This window comes from Paroedura picta, chromosome 2 (assembly GCF_049243985.1).
Source record: "Paroedura picta isolate Pp20150507F chromosome 2, Ppicta_v3.0, whole genome shotgun sequence".
Lineage (NCBI taxonomy): Eukaryota > Metazoa > Chordata > Lepidosauria > Squamata > Gekkonidae > Paroedura > Paroedura picta.
In genome coordinates, this window is record NC_135370.1 from 114,912,299 (window position 1) to 114,935,593 (window position 23,295).

At 42.6% G+C, this 23,295-nt stretch overlaps 2 protein-coding genes across 5 annotated transcripts in view; both read left to right on the forward strand.

The window, feature by feature from the left end:
- LDLRAD3 (low density lipoprotein receptor class A domain containing 3) overlaps window positions 1-6,851 on the forward strand; it is a 170,888-nt gene extending 164,037 nt beyond the window's left edge. For 2 of the 4 annotated variants that reach the window (XM_077322194.1, XM_077322193.1), the window contains exon 6: window positions 1,566-6,851. In XM_077322194.1, coding sequence (XP_077178309.1) covers window positions 1,566-1,818 — 253 coding nt within the window. In that variant the 3' untranslated portion in view covers window positions 1,819-6,851. Of the gene's footprint in view, window positions 1-1,562 lie in introns of all 4 variants that reach the window. The other 2 variants (XM_077322192.1, XM_077322191.1) reach the window with 1 other exon arrangement.
- The window catches only part of PRR5L (proline rich 5 like), a 275,462-nt gene that overhangs the window by 68,247 nt on the left and 183,920 nt on the right, over window positions 1-23,295 (forward strand). The gene's annotated exons all lie outside the window — the stretch shown is intronic.

The window sequence follows — 23,295 nt, forward strand, 5'->3', positions numbered from 1 at the left end:
CATTTCCCAATTTTTCCATTGTGTTCAGATCTCATTGAACTCTGTCTCTATCTTCTGGAGTATTTGCCAGTCCTCCCAATTTGGTGTTGTCTGCAAACTTGATGAGTAGTCCCTCCACCCCCTCATCTACATCATTAATAAATATGTTAAAAAGTACCGGACCGAGCACCGAGCCCTGAGGTACCCTGCTACTCACCTCCCTCCAGTCTGATGAAACACCATTGACAACAACTTTGAGTGCGGTTCTCTAACCAATTCCCTATCCACCTAACTATCTGAAAATCCAGATTGCAGTCCTTCAATTTATCCATCAGAACATCATGGGGAACCTTATCAAAAGCTTTACTAAAATCCAAGTAAACGACATCAACTGAATTTCCACGATCCAGCAAAACTGTCACTTGGTCAAAAAAGGAAACCAGGTTGGTCTGACAGGACCTGTTGGAGACAAATCCATGCTGACTTCCTTGGATCACCAAATTGTCCTCCAGATGTTTGCAGATTGCTCCCTTTAATATCTGCTCTATTATCTTACCCACAACAGAGGTCAGACTCACTGGTCTGTAGTTTCCTGGGTCATCCTTCCTCCCTTTTTTGAAGATCGGAATAACGTTTGCTCCGGGACATCTCCAGTCCTTAAAGAGGTCCCGAAGATGATGGACAATGGTTCTGCAAGTTCTCCGGAAAGTTCTTTGAGCACTCTCGGGTGCATTTCATCCGGCCCAGGGGATTTGAACTCATCCAGTGAAGCTAAATGCCTCTCAACAACATCTCTGTCCATGTCAACCTGCCACCCAGACACTATCTCTTGGCTACTGCCATCTCTAGATGTGCCTAAACACTTTGACCTCTGGGAAAAAAACAGATGTAAAATAGGCGCTGAGCCTTTCTGCTTTCTCTGCACCCTCCGTTAGAGTTTGTCCATCCGCACCCAACAGTGGGCCTATTGCCTCCTTTACTTTACGTTTGCTCCTCACATGACTGAAAAATCTTTTCTTGTTACAGTGGGCTTCCCTGTCCAATCTTAGCTCACTCTCAGCTTTGGCCTTTGTTTCTAAAACCAACATTGGTTTCAGTAGCTGTGGACAAAACATGGCAGCAGGCAGAAGCTTTTGTAATGCTGACAGATTTCCAGCATGCCTTGGAGTCAGTCCAGCAGTCCATTTTTTTTATCATTGCTGTCCTGAGGCTACAAAGAACAGCCCGCTTCTGGCTGCCTGAAGTAGCCCAGCATCAGCTTCTGTAAAATGTGCAATTAACTTTTTTGTATTTTATCATAAGATCTTAATTTGCCAATCATATTATTCATGTTAAAGCTGATACAAACTTTTGTTTTAATAGGATTCACTCAGTAGTTTTTTCCCCCCAGGTGTGTTGTCCAGAAAAAGGAGGGCATCGTCTTCCATTTGCATACAAGTTACATATGGTAATTTTGAGTATAACCTTTTATGGGGATCATCTTATACTCAGAATCATCTTGCTTTTCAGAAAATGAAGTAGATTCAGGTAACCAGTTTCTCTTTATGTATTGAGTGACATGTCCTCTTATTTATATGTTGCAGCAGACCTCCATGGTTTGATCTTCCTCCACCTCCGTATTCTTCAGAATCTCAGAATCAAATAGACCTCCCTCCCTATCGATCTCGGATTGGGAGTGTGGTGAGCACAGATGCTACAGTGGCAAGAAGTCAGCCAACCGCAGAAAGCAGACAAACCAGAAGTGCCATTAACAGTTTGGACCATCACAGTATGCTACAAGAAATTCCAGCTGAGCAAAGTAACTCTTTAATCAGTTCCCTTTCTACTGAGGAACTGTAAGCAGCCATTTATGAAGTTCTTATGGATGGATCTGTGCTACGAAATCAAATGTCCAGAAGCACTTGGGCTCATTCTTTGTTTACTTCTGCAATGCAAACACCATGGAAATGAACTGGAGCTGAAGAAGCTTCCATTCAATTACTCCTGTTAATTTCAAAGGATTTTGGAGAAACTTACCAGTGTATTGTGCCTAAAAGGACTCAGCCATGTTACATTTTAGGCATGCTGTCTTTGGGAGCAGTTCTGGAATTTCAGTTCAAACTCAGTTTGATTCTGTAATGTTATTTTTCTAAGGTATTTCAGGGGTATTTACAGTACGTGTCTGAATGTACACATGCATAGCTACACACCTATATTTGAAAAAATCCTGATGCTGTCTTACAAATATGTATTTATGTCTGTGTAAGTATGTATATAGTTGTAGTAGTATGTGAAGCTTGTATTCTGCAAGCATAAATCCATTTTCCTGGTTGCAACTGGAAATTCCTATTCCCCCAAATCCAAACCTAAAGAGGAGACAACTACTATGGTCAATTTTGGTTTGATTTGTGCTGGAATGCTGTTCTCTGTTGCAAGGTAACCGTCATGCCCCAAGTTTTGTGGCAGTTATGTGTTAACAATAGGACATTTTGGAGGTCATTAATTCATAGAGTTTCCACAAGGGCACAAAACATACACACATATCAACAAAGGTGTAAAATGTCCTGTTTTCATATTTATTTAGTGCATCAAGGGTTGTGCCTGTACCAAATTACATCCTTCTGGATGGTATGGAAACAGTGCTCAGATTATAAGAAGAAAGGTAAGTAAAGGTAAAGGTATCCCCTGTGCAAGCACCGGGTCATGTCTGACCCATGGGGTGACCCCCTCTAGCGTTTTCATGGCAGACTCAATACGGGGTGGTTTGCCAGTGCCTTCCCCAGTCATTACCGTTTACCCCCCAGCAAGCTGGGAAGGATAGAAGGCTGAGTCAACCTTGAGCCAGCTGCTGGGATCGAACTCCCAGCCTCATGGGCAGACAGCTTCAGACAGTATATCGCTGCCTTACCACTCTGCGCCACAAGAGGCTCTTTTTTAGAAGAAAGGTAAAGGGCACTTAATAAAATCCAGAACCCATGTTTCTTCTTCTTACAAACTTTTCTAAAGTTGAGCACACTTACCAGAACTGATCAAGTGTGCTCTAGCCATGAAAACTTATGCTGACATTAAAATGTGTTAGTCATTAAGGTGCCAGAAGACTAATATGGCTATCCATTAAAAGAGTATGCAGATCTTATGTTGTCTTCAACTAAGGCTACAGACTTAACCATCAACCCACTGTGTAACATCCATGTTTTTTATTTCCCTTTTTAAAACCTGTGCAGCAACAATCCTTTCCTCTTTGTTTTCACTATGCTTGTCCAGGAGGGACCCCAGTTCTCAGTTGCTGTTGCTTCTCTGGGAAAGTCTGTGTTGGGACAAGAAGGCAGTTATTCCTCTCACTAATCACACTCCCCATGGCTGGAGAAATCTCTGTTTCTGTTGTGTAATGTTCACACTGGGAAAAATTACATTGCTAGTGCCTTTCTCTTGATTGGGACCGGAGCCTATCTTTCTGCCATCCCAGATATCACTGAGAATGTTGTTCATGACTTTCAGTCTCTAGTCTAGAACTTCATAAAACAAAGAAATGAGCTTGGGCTCAATTTATTTTCCAGGGCAACAAAATTCTACCCCTCTCTTCTCCAGCAGCTCCTTCAGACCAAATCAATATGCTCCTGGTCCTCTTCTGTGTGGTTCTTGATGGCCATTTGAGTTGGACTTCACCTAACCATTCATTCTTATCCAAGGTTATTCTAGATCTTGACATCGCAGAAAAAGGATCTTATAAAGCAGTTATTGAATGAGGCACTTCCTACTTAAGTGGAATGTTCCCTCATCCAGCATACATAGCAGATTCTGGGCAGCACCATTTCTTGAAGTGTGGCAAGAGTCTCAAATGGAAAAAAAAGGGAATAGCTGACCAAACCAAGTGCATCACATGGTGGAAGAAGGGCAAGAAACACTTGCTAAAGTGATATTCTATCTGGGATGGTAACACTGGTAGATTAAAAAAGCAGTGCAGAGATAGTGACCAGACCAACTTTTTCAACCAGATATACAAAGCTGGAGAAATATGGTAATGTGATCCAGAAAAAAACTATGGAGTCCTTAAATAGAAGCACCTTTTTAAAAGCATAGCTAGGAGGTAACAAGATGTTAGGGTCTAGGACTGCTCCCTCTTCACCATAATCTAAGTCCCACATGGAAGTATCGTAACTGTTTTTTTGGAGGGATACTTCTTGAGTTATTCAATAATTCTCCCTTTTAGAACTTTGTAGTAATTCCAGTGTTTTAACTGTATGTGTATCATATACCAGCTGCCTAGCAATTGTGGGAACACATTTCGAGTTTGCTGTTTAGAGGTGATGGGGGATGTGCTGTTGAGTCACAGCTGACTTATGGCTACCCTGTAGGGTTTTCAAGGTAAAAGACCTTTAGTTGTCGTTATGGACATAGACATGATCCTTCTACACATGTTTTTAATCATCAGGGTATTTAAGATTCCATGTGTGCCAAAATTTAGCATCCTAGGTAGCTGAAATATCATATTCATTCAGGATAAACTTTGACTCTCCCATTTTGAGGGAGAGGACAAATGTCCAATCTTCGGTTGCTTTACAAATAATAATAATCAGAGTGCCTTCAATTGTGCATGTACCAAATTTCAGGGCACTGGTTCCGTGGCAAGTATCCTGACAATTTTTATATCACTGCTCGTGAGTAACTCCACCAATGAGGGGTTATATGCAATTTCATAAGGCTAGGTATTTTTGTAGTATTTCCAGTGGTGTTTTTACAGAAAATTAATCAGTCGGTGCAGTTTTAAGCAGAATTATCCTGCTGAGCCCATTAAAGTCAATCAGCTTAGAAGAGTGTAAAACTCTGCTTGGTATTTCATTGAGTGCATGGTAAAACACACATTTACGCTTTGTTTGGTGTTCACTCGGTTGGCTGATCCATACTTTACACTGCAGACTCATGTAACACATATGCATGAGCATTAGTAAGCATAAACAGGAAGTGTGAAGAGAATGTTTCAATGCTTCTCTATGTGTATTCAAACCATGCAAATCTACTTTTGGATTACATTTTTTACCTCTGAAGTCTGGTGTAAATGCTGGATAAATGTCTGTTGTGTGGTGCAAATGGTCCCTTATGGTACTAAGTGCCAGGGCATCGTTTAGATCGTTACACTGGCTGAGGACTGAAGTCCTGAGTTTAAAGGCTTTAACTGAAAGCAGGATTTGCTTTTTAAATAACTGTCCTGTCTATATAACACATCTCTTTAGGCTGTGTGTGTGTGTGTATGTGTGTGTGTGTGTATGTATATATATATATATATATATATATATATATATATATATATATATATATATATATATATATATATATATATATATATTTGCGTTGAGATGCTATTTAGATTTGGACTCTTAAAATAAATGCATTTTTAATGGTATGTTTGCATTTTTTTCACTTCCACATACGAATGCATTTACATTAGGAAGGAAGAAACTTTTTTTAAAAAAATGAGTAAGATATAAATAGAGCAGTAGGAGAGTAAACAAGCCTTTCTACCTCACTGCAGGATATCACTTGGTAAGAGGACATGGTAGAGTAGCATGCCTCAGTAGTATGCCCATATAGACAATATTTAAAATATCCTTCAAATTAACATTTTCATGTATTTTATGCATGCTAATGTGGAAATATTAAACCCCTGAAGGGGCCATACATTATGATAAGAGCTGAGAATCTGAGTATTTCATAGCAGGATTTAATGTAAACCTCAGGATAAAAAGGTGTTTATTTTAAATGGGAATGTGTGAACAGTATATTTGTATTTTCTAGCAATTTATGTTTTCAATACTTAAATAGTGTAGTGTTTACACAGGCTAAGACCCAAAGAGCTACTTTAGGCACACCTAATGGCTATGGTAATCTTTTTTTTAAATTAACTACAGATAGCCATTTCATTTACAAAACTATTTTGAAAGTTCCTCCATTTTCAAAACAGGGTTAACATATAGCACAGGGGACTACTTTTAAAGAAGTACAGGCCAATTTTATTTCTCCATAGCAGGACAATTTCTAACAGTGCTTAAACACTTGCCAAGCATGATATGCAGAAATTCAGTTTTCTATTAACATGCATTGCATTTCTTCAATTTTAAAGCTGTAAATACTTGATTATAAAATTATTTAAAGTAATACTGTACATGTCTGTTAGAGCTGTTGATAATTATTGAATAATTCTCATGGATCCACTGCAGACATTCAGTTGAGCAGTAGTTAGCACTGACCATAGCTTATGGTCTAAGGACTGGTTAAGATCTCAAATATATAGTGAAGCATAGTTTAGTTACACCTCATACCTGGAGGCTGCATATCGGATGATATTAGTAATACCAGTTTATCAACTAGCTTCAAACCATGGTGGTTATACTGGTTTGTAACCTACCCTTAGTTATGGCTTATTCGTTCAGATTTAGTACATAACCATGGTTTGAACAATGAACAAGCCTAAATATATTCTCATAAGACTATATGATCATGTTGCTACTTCTGTCCATTAGTTCATACACTTCAGTGATACAAATCAAGCTTAGCCATGATAACAAATTCAAGTGTTTTAGAACATCATACTGATGTTAATGAGGTTCTAGCCTGTCTATATACTGGTATCAGCACCTGGTAAGCATTTGTAAGCAGGATCTATAACCTTAATCCTTGTAATCTTGAATGTCTAAATATTAAGAAACAGTACCATCAACCCCAAATTTGAATAAATGTTGTAATTTTCACTTTAGAACATGGTGATTCTTTTGTATTTTCTAAGTGAGGTCCAAAAATGAAGTGCAACTAATATGATTGTATCTACTTACAGATGTGTCTGAAACAATTCAGTGTGTCACTGTGTCAGCTGCCTCAATAAAAATCAATATATTTTACTTCTTTGACAGAGTTCTTCTAACCCAAGAAAAGAAAAAAGCAGATGTTATCTTAAGAGATAATGTTGCTCAACCACCAAATATAGGATCTGTGGTGCAGAGCATCACATAACAGAAAAGATTCCTTCAGTTCTTTCTTGTCTCTAGTTGACAATAATTAAATCGTGTTATAAGCCCATAAGACGGTCAACACAGAAATCAGATTGACTATGTGCTCTGTAGCCAAAGATGGAGAAGTTCTATCCAGTCAATAAAAACAATACCAGTGGTTGTGGTTCAGATCATCAGCTTCTTGTCGCAAAATTTAGGCTTAAATTGAAGAAAGTAGGGAAAAGCGCTAGGCCACTCAGGTATGAACGAAATCATATCCCCGACGAATATACAGTAGAGGTGACAGATAGAGTGCCTGAAGAACTATGGACGGAGGTTCGCAACATTGTACAATAGGTAGCAACTAAAACCATCCCAAAGGAAAAAAAATGCAAGAAATCAAAATGGCTGTCTGAGGAAGCTTTACAAATAGCTGAGGAGAGAAAGGAAGTGAAAGGCAAGGGAGAAAGAGAAAGATACACCCAATTGAATGCAGAATCCCAGAGAAAAGCTAGAAGAGATAAGAATGCTTTCTTAAATGAACAGTGCAAACAAATAGAAGAAAACAATAGAATGGGGAGGACCAGAGATCTTTTCAAGAAAATTGGAGATATGAAGAGAACGTTTCATGCAAAGATGGGTATGATAAAGGACCAAAATGGTAGGGACCTCACAGTAGCAGAAGAGATTTTAAAAAGGTGGCAAAATTATACAGAGGAACTATACAAGAGCGAGCTTAACATCCCTAATAACCACGATGGGGTAGTTATTGACCTGGAGCCAGAAATCCTGGAATGTGAAGTCAAATGGGTATTAGGAAGTCTGAGCAACAATAAAGCTAGTGGTGGTGACAGCATTCCAATAGAACTATTCAAAATTTTAAAGACGATGCAGTAAAAGTAAAAGTACTACACTCAATATGCCAACAAATTTGGAAAACTCAACAATGGCCACAGGATTGGAAAAGGTCAGTTTACATTCCAATCCCAAAGAAAGGCAAACAAACCGGTCAGTCCTAGATGAGATCAGTCCAGACTGCTCCTTAGAAGGCCAGATCCTGAAGATGAAACTCAAATACTTTGGCCACCTCATGAGAAGGAAGGACTCCCTGGAGAAGAGCCTAATGCTGAGAGCGATTGAGGGCAAAATAAGAAGGGGACAACAGAGAATGAGGTGGCTGGATGGAGTCACTGAAGCAGTAGGTGCAAACTTAAATGGACTCCGGGAAATGGTAGAGAACAGGAAGGCATGGAGGATCATTGTCCATGGGGTCGCAATGGGTCAGACACGACTTCACACCTAACAACAACAACATAAGCCCATCACATTTGTGTATGTCATATTTTTAAAAATATGCTTCCCAACCGTATTCTGCATGATAGCACCACTTCTGGGGTTTCTAGAATCCTGAAGAATGTTTCAGGGGTTTCTCAATGGTAATAAAATAGATAAAGGCTGCCCTATGCTGTCTTGGATTTATGAGAGCTAAAGATATAATTAAACATCAAGTCCGGGCTGTAGCTCCTCAGATAGACAGGGTGTGTCAAAATTTCATCAAGTGGAAATGGGAAGGTAATAGCAATCTGGGGCTGGCCTAACATAGGAAAATCAATCAGCATAAATTTTAATCAGGGCCATGAAATAAGATAATTTCTTAAGGTATTTTCCTTGTGATTTATATGGCATATAAAAATAATACAAATGATCTTTTCAAATATTGAATGGTAACTAAACTAGAAGTTACCAAGAAGTTACAAATTACATCTTTGACCCATAACTAAGCACTCCTGGGCTGCTTTCCTACTTGATAACTAAAATAATGAATGATACTATTTAATTATTTAGACATTTTCCATACTGCCTCTCCAACAAACCTCTTGTGGCAGCTTACAAATTAACAAACCTCCCTCTACTTTTGGATCAGTCTCCCTACTCATGCATCTAGCCAGCTACTGGCAAGCATTCCCCAGAGGGAAGGGGAACCCAGTTTTCCCTGGAAGAATCCCCCTCTACTCCCCAGCTCTCTTTTAAAAATTATGGGGGTCCTTCTTTGGTAGCCACCTGCACTTCTTGAGACACACCCCTTTCACCACATAGGAGGACCATCAAACAAAGTACTGGGAAACATTGGCAAAGCAAGTCTTATACGAATTAATTAATGTAATCTCCTTAGCTCTTAAGCAACATATCTCAAAATTATACAGATTACACAGTTATACAGATTGGAGTGCAAATTCCCAAAAAGAAAATGAAAAAAGATATTTAAATTTAATTTTGAAAACAACAGTTATTGGGCATTTGCTTTCTTCTCCTCCATAATGGCTGACTCAGAAGCATATATGCTACTCAGAGGAAGTATGCTTGGCTGGCAAAACACATGCATACACCCACTGTGATCAGCTCCTTTTCAATCCTACTCCCAAGATGCTGCAATGACCCTGGGCCAATCCTGGCTCTGGGACCCTCCTCCCAAAACGTAGGAGTTAATGTGCTGGTGTTACTTACATCAGAGGGTTTTTTCTTTCTTTCTGGATACAAAAACTTACTGAGCCAGCACTATCAGATGGGCAGAATGTCCACTAAAAACCCCAATAAAACCCCCATTAAAAACCAACAGGATGACAAAAAACATACAACAGAAAAACCGGAACAAACATGGTGTTAATTACCCAATCTCCCATCCCCCCCCTCTAAACCTCCCCGCAACCAGCCTCTAAAAAGGGGGTGGAAAGAGGTGCCATAGTTAGCAAGCGGCCTAACCGCTGCCTAACACTGGGGGGATCCCAATCTGATCTTCCTCACTACCCCTGCCTCAACCATAGACCTTACAGAACAGCTCCATTTTGCAGGCCATAAGGAACACCGGGAGTTCCCGCAGGGCCTACAGCTCTCCCAAGAGCTGATTTCACTAGGTAGAGACCAGGACCAAAAATGCCCTAGACCTGGTTGAGGCCAAGCGAGCTTCTCTAGGACCAGGGATGACCAACAAGTTTGAACCCACAGAGCGTAAGGCTCTAGTTGTCTTACTTACCTTTTCTTCTCCCAGAGCACTCCAGTATACCAGGGGGCCCGTTTGAATCGAGGGTGGAGAGGAAATCTAAGGGTAATCTTGTCTATACTGGCTACCAGGCAGGTCTGCCAGTCCTCCACCAGGGCTGTCAGCAAGATGCCCGGAGGCATTGGGTGCCACAGAGTATTCCAGAAACTAAGTGAATCCATAAGCCTCCGTGGGCAGGCAAAAATGTACCCAATGCCCAATTGGGGAGGGGGTGGTATCCTGAGTTGGGTCCACAGGGAATAGTGATCTGACCAAGGTATGGCTAGAGCCACTTCCAGCCCCACTTCTATCCCAGCACCGAAGATCAAGTCAAATGTGTGGCTGGCCTGATGGGTGGGCCCGGCTACAAATTGCAAGAGCCCAAGTGTCGCCATGGGCAACACCAGGTCTGAACGAAGTCCTGGGGCAGTGCATCAGCATGAACATTTAAGTCTCCCAGGATTAAAAGCCTGGGAAACTGCAACACCCAAGTGGCTGCTGCCTCCAGCAGGCTCGGCACGGCATCTGGCGGTGCATTGGGTGGGCAGTATACCAGCCAGATGGCCATGCTCTCAACTGAGTCCCAACCAATACCAACACACTCCACTCGACTGATCTCCAGCACCAGGAGAGTCCTATAGAAGATAGCCTCCCAAACCATGTTTGCCACCACTCTCCTCTATTATGGGTCTGAGATGGTTGCAGGACCGAGAACTGAGGTGGGGCTAGTTCTTTCAAGGCCACTAACTTGTCTTCCCATGCCCAGGTCTTGGTCACGCGAGCAAGATCAGCCCCTGACTCTGCAAAACACTGCTACAGAGTTGAGGCCTTGTTGTTGATTGACCTTGCATTGCATAGGACTAAATTGAATCCTCCTTAGCTTCCATCCTCACATCTCTGGGGATGGGATGGAGGTTAGAAGAAGAGCAAGCACACCCGGGGCCACAGCCATTTGTCCGCGATCAGGCCCCATGAGGGACTCAAGCACTCCCTGCTCTTCTATTGTCCAACCTCCTCCCCCTACCATATTGCCCTGGCCCATAATGATCAGTATCCTGACCCCGGTATGCCCCCCCCGCCAAGCATTCCCTCTTTACCCATGCTCCAGCTGAGAGGGGACTTTGTCCCTAACTTACCCCCCTTAACTAACTTACCCTCCTTAACTAAAACTTACCCTCCTTAACTAAATTCCCTCCCATCTGCAATAACCCCCTAACCCTCCCAACCCTTGCCCTCCCAACTACTAATCACCCTACCATACCACCCTGCCTTAACCTAACAGCTGGTGGTACTAGTAACTGGCTGAGGAACGAGTGTGCCAGATCCCACCTGTAACAGGGGTTCTCTCAGCGTCACCCTGCCTCACCAGTCCTAAAAGCAGCAGAACCTAACTCCACTCAGCCTTCCCCTCTCAGAAGATCATAAGGAGCAATTCCCTCCACCCCTCTTAAGTCTCAGGCCAAACCAAGGAGCAGCAGAGAAAGCCAGAATGAACCTTTCTGGATTTTCTTCTTGCAGCCACTGGGTGGTGCTGGAAATACCAGCTCTGTAGTCAAGGACTAATAATTCAGTCAGATCTTCTAGCCACTTACAGATGGTACAAGAGAGCCAGTCTCTCTTCCTCCACACTCCAAGCTAACTCTTAAAGGTGAAGCTTTGCCTTCTTCCTCCAGGTTGCCCCTCCACTGCTATCACTGCCTCCCCTCAGGATCTTGCATCCTAATCCTATTACATTGCTTATTGGATGTCTGATCCTGATGTGTTGCACTTAATTACTTTAAAAAACAGCAATAAAACCCAGGAACAAACAAAAGAATAAAAGATTGAGCAGCCTAAAATGATCCTCACTAGATTCTTCTAAATCGATTTTTATGTGAATTGTTGTATTTCCGCATCATTCACAGAACTTTGTGTGTGTTTGACTTTACTATTCTTCATGAACAGAAATATTGGCCAGAAAGGAAGTTAGCACTTTTGCTTGTGGAGTATATTTGTCACATAACGGTGCTAAGGGATTTCAGCTACTGGCTCAGCACTGGGTTCAGGTCCCTGGAAAATGAAGCAAAATACAATAACTAAGATGCAACACTGCAAAAGAACCGTTTATTCTCAACAACATCATTGCAGCAAAGCTACTGTAAGCAAATATTAGGAGTTCATGCCACTCATTTGCCCTATTCAATTTTTCAGAAGCTCTTTTATATTGCACATCAAAAGTGTCGCGCATGCGTGTTTTCAGCTGTGCATAGTGCATATGCGCATGCGCAGCCCGGTCACGCATGCGCACTGCATGTTTTTGGCCGCTCATGCGCAGCATGCGCAGCTGGGCAATCACCCTCCATGCCGCCGCCAGTCCGCAGCCTGTAAAAGGTTGCGGACCACTGACCTAGGAAATCCTTTCCAACTCTATTATTCTTTGACTAGAAAGAAAGCCCGCTGTACTGGGAAGACAGCGGGCGCTAGTGGGTGTCGTGAATGCGGTGGGGCGGCTCCACGGCTTCCCAGCTGCCGGACCCGCACCTGAAGCCGGCTGTGGTCCATGCGGCAAGGCCGCCGTGGCCCCCCCCCTCACAGCCTACCTGTTAGAGAATGCCGATTGGGCCTTCCGCTTGTCAGTCCGAAGGGGGCCAATTGGCACCCTTCCTCATCACGGACAGGGCCCGCCCTCGGGGCCCTTACCAAATTATTTCATCTGCTCCGCTAGGAGCGGTTAAAGATTCTATGATCCTAAGGCTAGCAACAGCTTTGTTTGGGTTGGCTGGCTTTTGGCATCCAGGTTATCCTTTAAAATCCATTTATTTGCTATTAAGTCTTGTTCAGCATCATTAAGTCCATTTTTAGTGTTGATTTTACTGATGGTTTTTTTGCAAGAAAAGAAAAACAAACAGAATTTATTTACAAAAAGGAGAAAATATGATTTTGTTTTCCTTATTTATTTTTTAGTCTTGCTATATTTTGCCACAGAGTTCTAGACACAGTATGTATTTTAGCCTTTCATAACATTTCAGTGTTAACCTCTGACAGTTCTTCATTATGTGCATGGTAATGCTCCATTAATTGTATCCTTTTTATCATATGCTGTACTTAAGGGCATGAAATGTTCTGAATCAGCATATCTAATGTTAAATAATGTGAAGAAAAGTATATTTGTGGAAAGTGCAGTTAGAAAACAGGGAAGAAGCAGGGGGAGGGGGCATATGTATCATTGCTCAGAACAGTTATTTCACCAGCTTGCTTTCAAAATGCTCTTTAATTTTGACAAATTAAAAGTGGAAGCAGATTTGAGGATTTTTTGACCATATATATATAACCATAACAATTCTACCAATGAGGACTGAACTACCAGTGATTTCCTTGCTGGTATAAATATCACCAGTGACCTATTCTGGCAAATAAATTCTCTTTAATCATTTTGACATGTAGAAATCTCTTCTTAAAAGCCTGGAGGTTACAGATGCCTAATGGGTATTGTGTAGTAAAGCAGGCTTGTAAAATGAATTTGATCATTTCTATGCACTAATTCGTAAAGGTACTATAAACTTCTTGGCATGGATCTGTCAGAGCATTTGCAAAGATGGATTGCTACCTGTGCAGTACAGTTTCCTCACACTATATGTTCTGCATCCCAACATGCCCCTGGCTGCAGTGGGAAGCAAGAAGATAAAACTCCATGGATGGAAATTCTACCTACAGGAACACTCCCATGGATCCAAGCCCTTGTTATGCAATAGCTGCTTGATGATCCTGGAACATAATATATTTACTTTATTCTTAAACATTATTTATATTTATTGCAAGTTATTGCCCATGCACAAACCCCAAGTTATGCCTCAGTTTTACCACAGTTCTAGTTCTGTAAATTTACTTCACCTATATGGACAGCAAGGGAAAATACCCTATCCAGCCACTACCCTTCCAAGTAATTCCAGCCCTCATGATACAGATTTCTTACCCTTCTTTAGATAGTTGCCACAGCTTGTAGATACATAGTTGCACAGAAACTGTGTTATAGCAAGAAGAGTACTGGTCCTGACCCAAGAGGATATTAGTGGAAATTCCTTTTCAGCCATGAAGTTCACTCGATCATAGAATCATAGAGTTGGAGGGGACCTCCAGGGTCATTTAGTCCAACCGCTTGCAGGAACTCACAACTACCTGCCCACCCACACTTACCCCAGTTTCATGCTCAACTGATCCTCCCACCACAAATCTCTAGAATCCAGCCTGGGCTGGGGAAAAGTCACCTACCATCCCACAGTGCTGATCAGCAATTCCCTGGGTATGCAAGGAAGGGCCACAAGAGACAAACACTGGCACATCCCTTCCTGCCCACCCACTCACAATCTGCCTAAGTTAATAAAATCAGCATTTCTGTCAGCATTTCTGTCTAGCCTCTGCTTAAAAACTTCCAAAGAAAGAGCACCCACTGCCTGCTGAAGAAGCCTGTTCCACTGAGGAATGGCTCTGTCAAGTTATCATTTCTCAGCTATGTCACAAAATTGTCATCATAAGAAGAAAATGGTGGACTTTTCAGCTGCCAATCTTCCGATGTGGCTTGGAGATCTCCTGGAATTATAACTGATATCCACAGTTTCTGTGGAGAAAATGACTGCTTTGGAAGGTGGACTTCCTTCAAAGTTTATATACTGTGACACTTCCTTCCAGCCTCCATCAGACCACTTCCTGCTAGAGTAGCCAGTTATATCACGGGCCATTGATATGAGAAATGTTATTAGTCCTTTTGTTCACTTGCATTTGAACAACACAGAATCACAAGTCCAGTTCAGGCAAAACAGCTTTGTATTGCAGTAAAGGTGCCTGTGGTTATTTATGACAGTAATCCCCAACCTTTTTATCATTGGGGACCGGTCAACACTTGACAATTTTACTGAGGCCCGGGAGGGGAGTAGTCTTTTGCTGAGGGACGTCGTCGCCTGAGCCCCTGCTCCACTTGCTTTCCCGCCGGTGCCCCTGACTTCCACCGCCAACTGGGGGGCACTTCCAGCAGCAGCTGCACAGTGCCACGCTGAGGGGGAGCCCCAGCCATGGCAGCTGCTGGAGGGCACCAAAGGTGAGCTGGCGGCAGAGTGGCAGGGCAGCCCCAGAAGCAGCAGCTAGGGAAGTGGACAAAGAGGAGCCATGGCCCGGTACCGACTGATCCACGGACTGGTACCGGTCCGCAGACCGGGGGTTGGGGACCACTGATTTACGAGGTAGAAAAAACGCAAGGGCTTCAGGAAGCTAGCAGGTGAACGTCCATCTGCAGACATTTCAAAAACCCCGTATGGGCCCCAGTTCAGTAATCCATCTCAACGTATTGTGTAAAGAAGAGGTGGCCTTAGCTTCTTGACAATTAGATTAGTAGAAATGTTAAAACTGTATTTTAGAATTTTAAAAGCAAAATTACATTTAATTATTATGTATTTTAACTTTGCTGTAAGCTGCCCTGAGTTCCAGAAAAGGTGGGATAAAAACCCCAAAATAAAATAAATAAAAAGGTTGCCATCTTTTTTTCCCCTTTCCTTTTCTTTTGTAAAGTTGCTACTACCGCAACTAGCTGCATAACACAAATCCTCAGATGGGTTTTTCCTCATCACTTTATGAAGAAAAGCTTTCCCTGCTGATGTGGGTCAGATATAACACATGAAAACAGGATCCTGTGCTTTCTTCTGAACAATCCAGAAATAAAAGACCTTTGGCAAGCCACATTTCATCCAAATCAAGGTCATGGTTTATTTTCTTCTACCATCATAATTCTGAATCCTTGTTTTGAGAAGACATTTTTTGTTGTACTTCAAACAAAACAAATTGTGATTTGCCACAAAAGCAGAAAATATTTGTTTCTGAGCTATGCAGGAGGAAGACAATGAGAGCCTGAAAACCCCCTCTCCCAACTAATCCTGAATGATGCTACATGCAATTGCTGTAGAGCTCATCAAAAAGTGGAGATCTAATTGGATATCGAAATACTTTTTCAGATTTCAGTGGGAGTCGCAGAGATATTTATGGGGACTGCAAGATCCTCAGCAAGACTTAAAAGCCCAAGATTAAATATATACGTAGTTGCCCTGTAATGTAAGGGCATTTGGACCATTCACTTTAATATAACTCAAAATAAGTATAATAATGTTATCAGAAAAGGTCAAAGGGTTTTTAAGCAGGGGGTCTGTGTGGCTGTATGGGCCCGCTACATGGGCCCCTTAGCAGTCTCCCATGAGGGTCAAAAAGTATTAGGCATGCTAGGTCCCAGATGAGACCTGGGGTCCCCTGGAATTATAGCTCCTCTCCAGATTAAAGAGATTAGTTCTCCTGGAGAAAATGGCTGCTTTGGAGGGTGTGCATTATACACCACTGAGGTTCCTACTTACCCCAAATGCCACCCACCCTCAGCTCCACACCCAAAATCTCAAGGTATTTCCCAGCCCAGAGCTTACAATACTATGTTGAATTTATAGGTTAGCTAGAGAAGAAAATTAAAACAAGGCTCCCCATGATGATAAACAACAACAAAATAACTATTACTTTGCTGGGTTTTTTTTTCATGGTCATACTGTAAGGCTCGTCTTGCTTGGCTGGAAAAATAGATGATCCTGAAGAATGATCACGTGATCTGATATACTGCAAAACAGACATGATGTCCTCTGCCCTTCCAAAGTTGACTACTTGTATAGGGACTAGCATGTTGATTATTCATGGGAGAACTTACCTGATGCTACAATGCTAGGCAGCCTTCCTGCCAGAAAAATGATTGATCTGTGATGATCATATTGCTATACAGACCAACAGAGCAGTGGTCCTCACCCCTCTACTTACAGAGAACCGCATTCATAATGACTAACAACCATAAGGTACACATGACTACTGCAGGCTCTGTGTGCTGACCAAACACACACACACATACACACAATAATAAGATATACTTATTCGTATGGTAAATAAAATTGTACTTAAAAAACAATTACTGGAGCATGTCCACACATGTAGGATTGTCTCTTCTCACCACTGTTGAACCTTAGCCAGCCTTGGTGTCAATGGCCTTCTTGCTCTCTCCTAAGTATGAGGGTTAAGGAAGAGGTGAGATTGCTCTCACAGGAGAACTTGTTGGCTGTGGAGAAAGGAGAGAATAACAAGCATTTCCTGGCTGGTTGCTGTAGTGGTTTTACTCTCTGTTCTCTACAATCAGCCTGCTTTCCTCCTGGCAGTTGCTCCAGTGCTAAGATGGGAATGTAAAAGCTGCAGGGGAAGGGAGGGGGCTGTTTGGCAGGACTGGCCCTCCCATTCTTGAAATGAAGCCCACAGCTCAGGAAAGCTCGCAGCTTACCCCTTCTCCAGCACCGCAGCAATAAAAGTTAACTTTCCAACCACAAATTGTACTGAGCAGTGACCCTGCCCAGTTTCCTAGAATATGGGAAGCGTGTCCCATCTGGGAAGAGTCCCAGGTAGCCTGTCAGAGAGCCACAAGCAGCTCCTGAGCCACTGTGTATCACTGCACTGGAGCTTTGTCCGGGTCACTGCATTATACCCCCTCCCCTTCCCTGGCCATATGCTGGGAATCAGAAAACAGGCGCTTACGATAATGCAGCCGTTCTCAATGACTGAGTTCACTGGTAATTTCTTTGACCCAATTTTTCATTTATTCATTTTAATGGTACACTCACCATTGTATATCAATGATTTTTACAAGCTGTGTCTAGAAAGCTGTCTGCAATCAATATAATCTTTCAGACTATATTAACTGTCAGTCAAGAGGCCCAGAAGCTCCACAAGCTTTGATGTTTTGGATTTCCTGAAAAAGGGGTTTATTGATTGCTAATAAATCAAGAGAAAGCTTCTGTAAGGAAAATTTACAGCTCTTATTAAGTATACTCTTTGAAATGAAAGGCCAAGATTCTTCTAAACCGTACCTCAGTGACACATCAATATTAGAGGAAGTAATATCCATTTATCTATTTATACATTTAGCCACAGATTAATGACTGGAGTTTTGTGTGTGTGTGTGTGTAACTTTACCAAAGCACAAACCTGGGCCTAGTCTGCACACAATAGATAATGCACTTTTAATGCACTTTAGAAGTAGATTTTCCTGTTTTGCACTGGAAAATCCAGCTGCCAAAGCACATTGAAAGTGCATTATCCTTTGTGTGCAGACTAGGCCCTGGGAAGGCCACTTTTGAGAACGAAGGAAAGATAGCTTTGGACTCAAGTGATTCTTTAAATTATCATCTTTTAACCAAATGTCGATGTAGTAAAAATGTCCCTTGAATTCTAGTAGTGTCATTCAGTTCTCATGGCAAGTGTTCAGATGCTCTATTATCATGTAGCAAGTAGGGACAAATATACAATAAGCAGGCTTCACATGGCATTTTTTTTTGAACTGTCTCTTTTCGTTGTACAAGTAAAAGGCTGCATTCTTTGGATATTGTCTGCCACACATGCAGAAGCACAAACAATTGGCATGTCAGGGTGAACAGGGCATCCTATGCTATGTGCTGTGGCTTCTTTGTATGATGGAACATTTCAGCAATAACCCCCAACAGTTTTGGCAAAGGCAAGTTTTATCACTTGATCTGGTTGACTGTAGACACACCTTAATACTGTGGTTTTCCAGGGAGATGTGTTTCTAGTAGAATAGTGGGCTGTGTATATATACTTGTAGAATACGAAGAAAGCAAAGGAAATATTGTTCAGAAGAACCTGGATTATCCAGCAGATGCTCTGCATTTACATTGGAGAGATGCTGTGGGGCTGACTGTTTATTATTATTATTATTATTATTATTATTATTATTATTATTATTATTATTATTATTATTATTATTATTATTATTATTATTATTATTATTATTATTATTATTATTTAGATTTATTTCCCGCCTCTCCCGACAGGCTTGAGGCGGGTCACAACAACTAACCCCATTAAAATTCCCATTAAAACATCAATCTAATAACATGACGGCTAAAAATCCCATCCCTCCCCCAATTGTCTGCTGCTAATTTGTTTTTTTAAGATAAGACCAGCTTGAGACGTGAGAAAGTGCAGTAGTCTTAACTATGAACCATGAAGATGGACTTAGCTGTTAAGTACAGCAGGACATCCTGACCCCTTTGACTGATCCCAAGGACCAGAGTGTAGCCCGGTGCGACATTAGTTTCCCTTTGTCTGTCTGCTGGTGCAGATTCCACTAATTTCTTCCTCTACATTTTGGCTTGTGCATAAAGATTAGAAATACACATTAGAATGTTCCACATAGAAGGAAATTCTCAGAAAGTATATCTGGGTGAAAAATCAGTAAATCCCCTTTTCTGCCAATTTGAATGTGCTAAAGAAAAAAAGTGCTATTTACCAACCTTAATTTTTGACACTTTCATTTAGGCGACAATGCTTTCGGAAGCAAATTTCCCAAAACAGAAAGTATTTTGTAGGGGGGGGAATTATCCCCCCCCACCACCCTTTATTTAAACAAAGTCCTACCTTTTTAAAAAATACTATTTTTAGTTCAGTTTTGTCCTCCTTGTACTCTTTTAAAAATGGTATCTGAGAGTGTTATATTTCTTTACAATGGCCTAGTTTTTGCAGCAGTTGTTTCCTGGAACAGACTGAAAAACTTTACCATAAGTTTGTAAATCAAGTTGCAGCATGTGGTTTGTTGCTTCTTACTTTGAACATTTTTCAGTTCTGAAATAGTGGGAATGATTATGTTGGAGATGATAATATTACTCATTCATGCAAACATATTCATTCTGGATTTGTATGCTTTGATGCATTGCTATTTCCCTTCCTTACAACTAAATCCAGCAGTTCATCCACATGTGATTAGTTATAAGGCATCAGTTATTATATGTAGCAACATGATTTTTTCACACAAATTTCACTGCATGTTGCCCAGGTTGTTTTCTTTGATGCAAATAGGTATGGAATGTTGAGTTGCTTGTCTCCACACCATTTATTCACCGTGAGTTCTCTCCATATAGCACTGGAACCACAGTGGAACTGGACAGTTTCGTTCATTGTGTCCTCTTTTCTGAACCTGCTGGAAACCATTATTTTCTTGTTCTTCATTGACTGGAGTTTGATTTATTCAGAAGGGAAACTAGCTTGACTGTCAAGAAGAGCCAAGAAATTAGGCCAGTTGGTTGGAAGTGAAATCAACAAATCTCTGAAACTGGCTTAAGTTCTTTTGATCAGGTTTTTTTGACCTGTATGTCAAATGTGAAGTTAATCCGGGTGAAAGGGTGTCTACTACAAAAAACATATTTCACAAAAAAGTGCAGGACAAATCACAGAAAATGATTTTCCTAATGTTATCATATCTACTTGATAATAACATGTCATTAAGAACTTCAAATATCACCTGTGGAGAACAAAGGATATTAGCTTGCCAATATATCTTCATGGAACTGTTTCCTGCTCCCAGATATCAATGAGCAATGTTGCCAACAGTCATCATCACTTTACATTGCATTAAAAAAATCCACTATCCTTTGAGCTTCGCAGAGAACGATTAAGTGCTGGCATTATTAGCAATCATAGAATCAGAGTTGGAAGGGCCATACAGGCCATCTAGTCCAACCCCCTGCTCAACGCAGGATCAGCCCTAAGCATACTGAAGCATCCAAGAAAAATGTGCATCCAACCTTTGCTTGAAGACTGCACTTGATCAGTTGTTTAGCACTGACCATTGTAACCATTGTTTAGCACTGACCATCTTTAACCCGCTCCTAGCGGAGCGGATTAAATAATTCGGTAAGGGCCCCCAAGGCGGGCCCTGTCTGTGATGAGGAAGGGGCCATAGGCTCCTTCCCCTGGACTGACAATCGGAGGGCCCAATCGGTAGGCGCTTTGCGCTTTGCGCCTGCCGATTGGGCCCTCCGATTGTCAGTCCGGCGGCAAGAGACCAATTGGGAGGCGCAAAGCACCTCCCGATCCACCCCCCTTCCACCTTGCTTCTGGCTGGCCAGCCGGCCGGCCACTACTGTTTCCTCACCGCCACTTCGCCTGGCCGGCCGCTCCCTCATGGCGCACCCTGCTACAGCCAGCGGCCACTGCCGCTGCCTCTGACACGCCTCCAGCCAGCCACTGCGCCTGCCACCGTGACATGCCGCCACCTGCCGCCGCACCGCCGGCCTCTGCCCTGCGCGCCTATGGCCCACCCAGCCTCACACCCTCCGGCCATGCTTCCGCCGACCCGCCCGGCCCCGCCACTGATTGCCTCGCTGCCGACGGCCACAGCCACCCGCAAGACACCCCAGCCCCGCTAGCGCCCGCTGCATTAAGCCTGCAGCGGGCTTATTTACTAGTTGTAACCATATTTCTCTGAGGGACATGGAGAAAAGGAGACATGGCATCCAGCAGACCTTTTCTCATCATTCTCATGTTCTGCCTGCAAAACCCTGAGCAGTCAGACAGGATTTTTTAAGCTAGTGTTATCCTGGCTTTTCATTTTTTCCATGAAGGAACCCAGTAACCTTGAAGGCAGATAAAGCTCTGTATCCCATTTGCTGGCTATAGTATAAATTGTGATTATGACTTGAAAATTCAGTTTAAGTGTCATTGATCCTTAAATACCACAGTTATAGCCATCCAGTTCTTAAAAATTAACAGTATTCCTCAAAACATTTGATTGTAGAGAATTCAGTTCTTAAAGATGAGATTTTTATATAAGATTTAATTAACTATGGATACCAGCAGAGACTGTAGAAACTGTGGTGTCTGGAAACACTTTTGAAATGGACGAAAGCTAACTTAATCTTGACAAATTGAAGGTACTACTTTAGGGTGACCAGATTGTCCCACTTTTGGAGAGACATCGGGGGATACCTGGCAAATTGTATTTATGTTGAAAGTAAAAAAATATATATTACAATACTATTTTTGCGTTCTATGTGTTCTATGAAATTTTTTGTTGTTCCATATAGACTAAATTTTAATCAAGAACCCCCTCCGGTCAATGGTGTCCCGCTTTATTTATTTTTATTTATTTATTTATCATACTTCTATACCGCCCTCCCCGGAGGCTCAGGGCGGTTTACATTATAACAAGGAACCTTACATAAAACAGTCTGTAAAACATATACATCAATAACCAACAATTGCAACCAAACACAACACAGTATAACAGTAAACAGTTGTGATACAAACAGGTCCAGGGCTTGTTGATGGGATTCTGAGAGGGGTGGTTTATTGATTGAATTCTGAGGGGGGGTGGGGGGGGAGCAGGGGCCCTTGGTCGCTGTTGATTACGTCTGGTCTCGGCCAAATGCCTGATGGAGGAGCTCCTTCTTGCAGGCCCTGCGGAACTGTTTAAGCTCCGTCAGGGCCCTGATCTCTTCTGGGAGCTCGTTCCACCAGGTAGGGGCCAGAACAGAGAATGCTCTGGCCCTGGTCGAGACCAGACGGACTTCTTTAGGGCCAGGGATCCTTAGCTGATTTGAGGCAGTAGAGCGTAGAGCTCTTTTGGGGGCATAGGCGGGGAGGCGGTCCCTCAGGTACACTGGGCCCTGACCGCGTATGGCCTTGAAGGTAATTACCAGAACCTTTAGTCTGATCCGGAATTCAACTGGTAGCCATTGCAGCTGATGAAGAATAGGCCGGATATGGGACCTCCACGGTGTTGCCGTGAGGATCCTGGCTGCTGCATTTTGAACTAGTTGTAGTTTCCGGGTCAGGGCTAAGGGCAGGCCTGCGTAGAGCGAGTTACAAAAGTCTAGTCTAGAGGTGACCGTCGCATGGATCACTGTGGCTAGGTGTTCCGGGGCCAGGTAGGGCGCTAGTAGTTTGGCTTGGCGGAGATGGTAGAATGCCAGCCGCGCTACCTTTGTGATCTGGGCCTCCATTGTGAGGGAGGCGTCCAGAATCACGCCTAGGTTCCTGGCGGCATGAGCCGTGGAGAGCTGCACGCCATCCAGGGTAGGCAGGCGCGCTTCCTCGCAAGGGCCCTTCCTACCTAGCCACAGGACCTCCGTCTTTAAAGGATTGAGCTTCAGACGACTCTGCTTGAGCCATCTCGTCACTGCTTCCAGGCAGCTGGCTAATGCTTCTGGGGGAGAGTCAGGGCGGCCATCCATCAGGAGGAAGAGCTGGGTGTCATCTGCATATTGATGGCAACCCAGCCCGAACGTCCGTACCAGCTGTGCGAGAGGGCGCATGAAGATGTTGAATAGGATAGGAGAGAGGACCGCTCCTTGTGGGACTCCACAAGTAAGTTGCCGGCGGCCTGATGTTTTCTCTCCTATTGCAACCCTCTGTCCACGACCCTGGAGGAAGGAGATCAGCCATTGAAGGGCTGTCCCTTGTATTCCAGCATCGATGAGGCGGCGA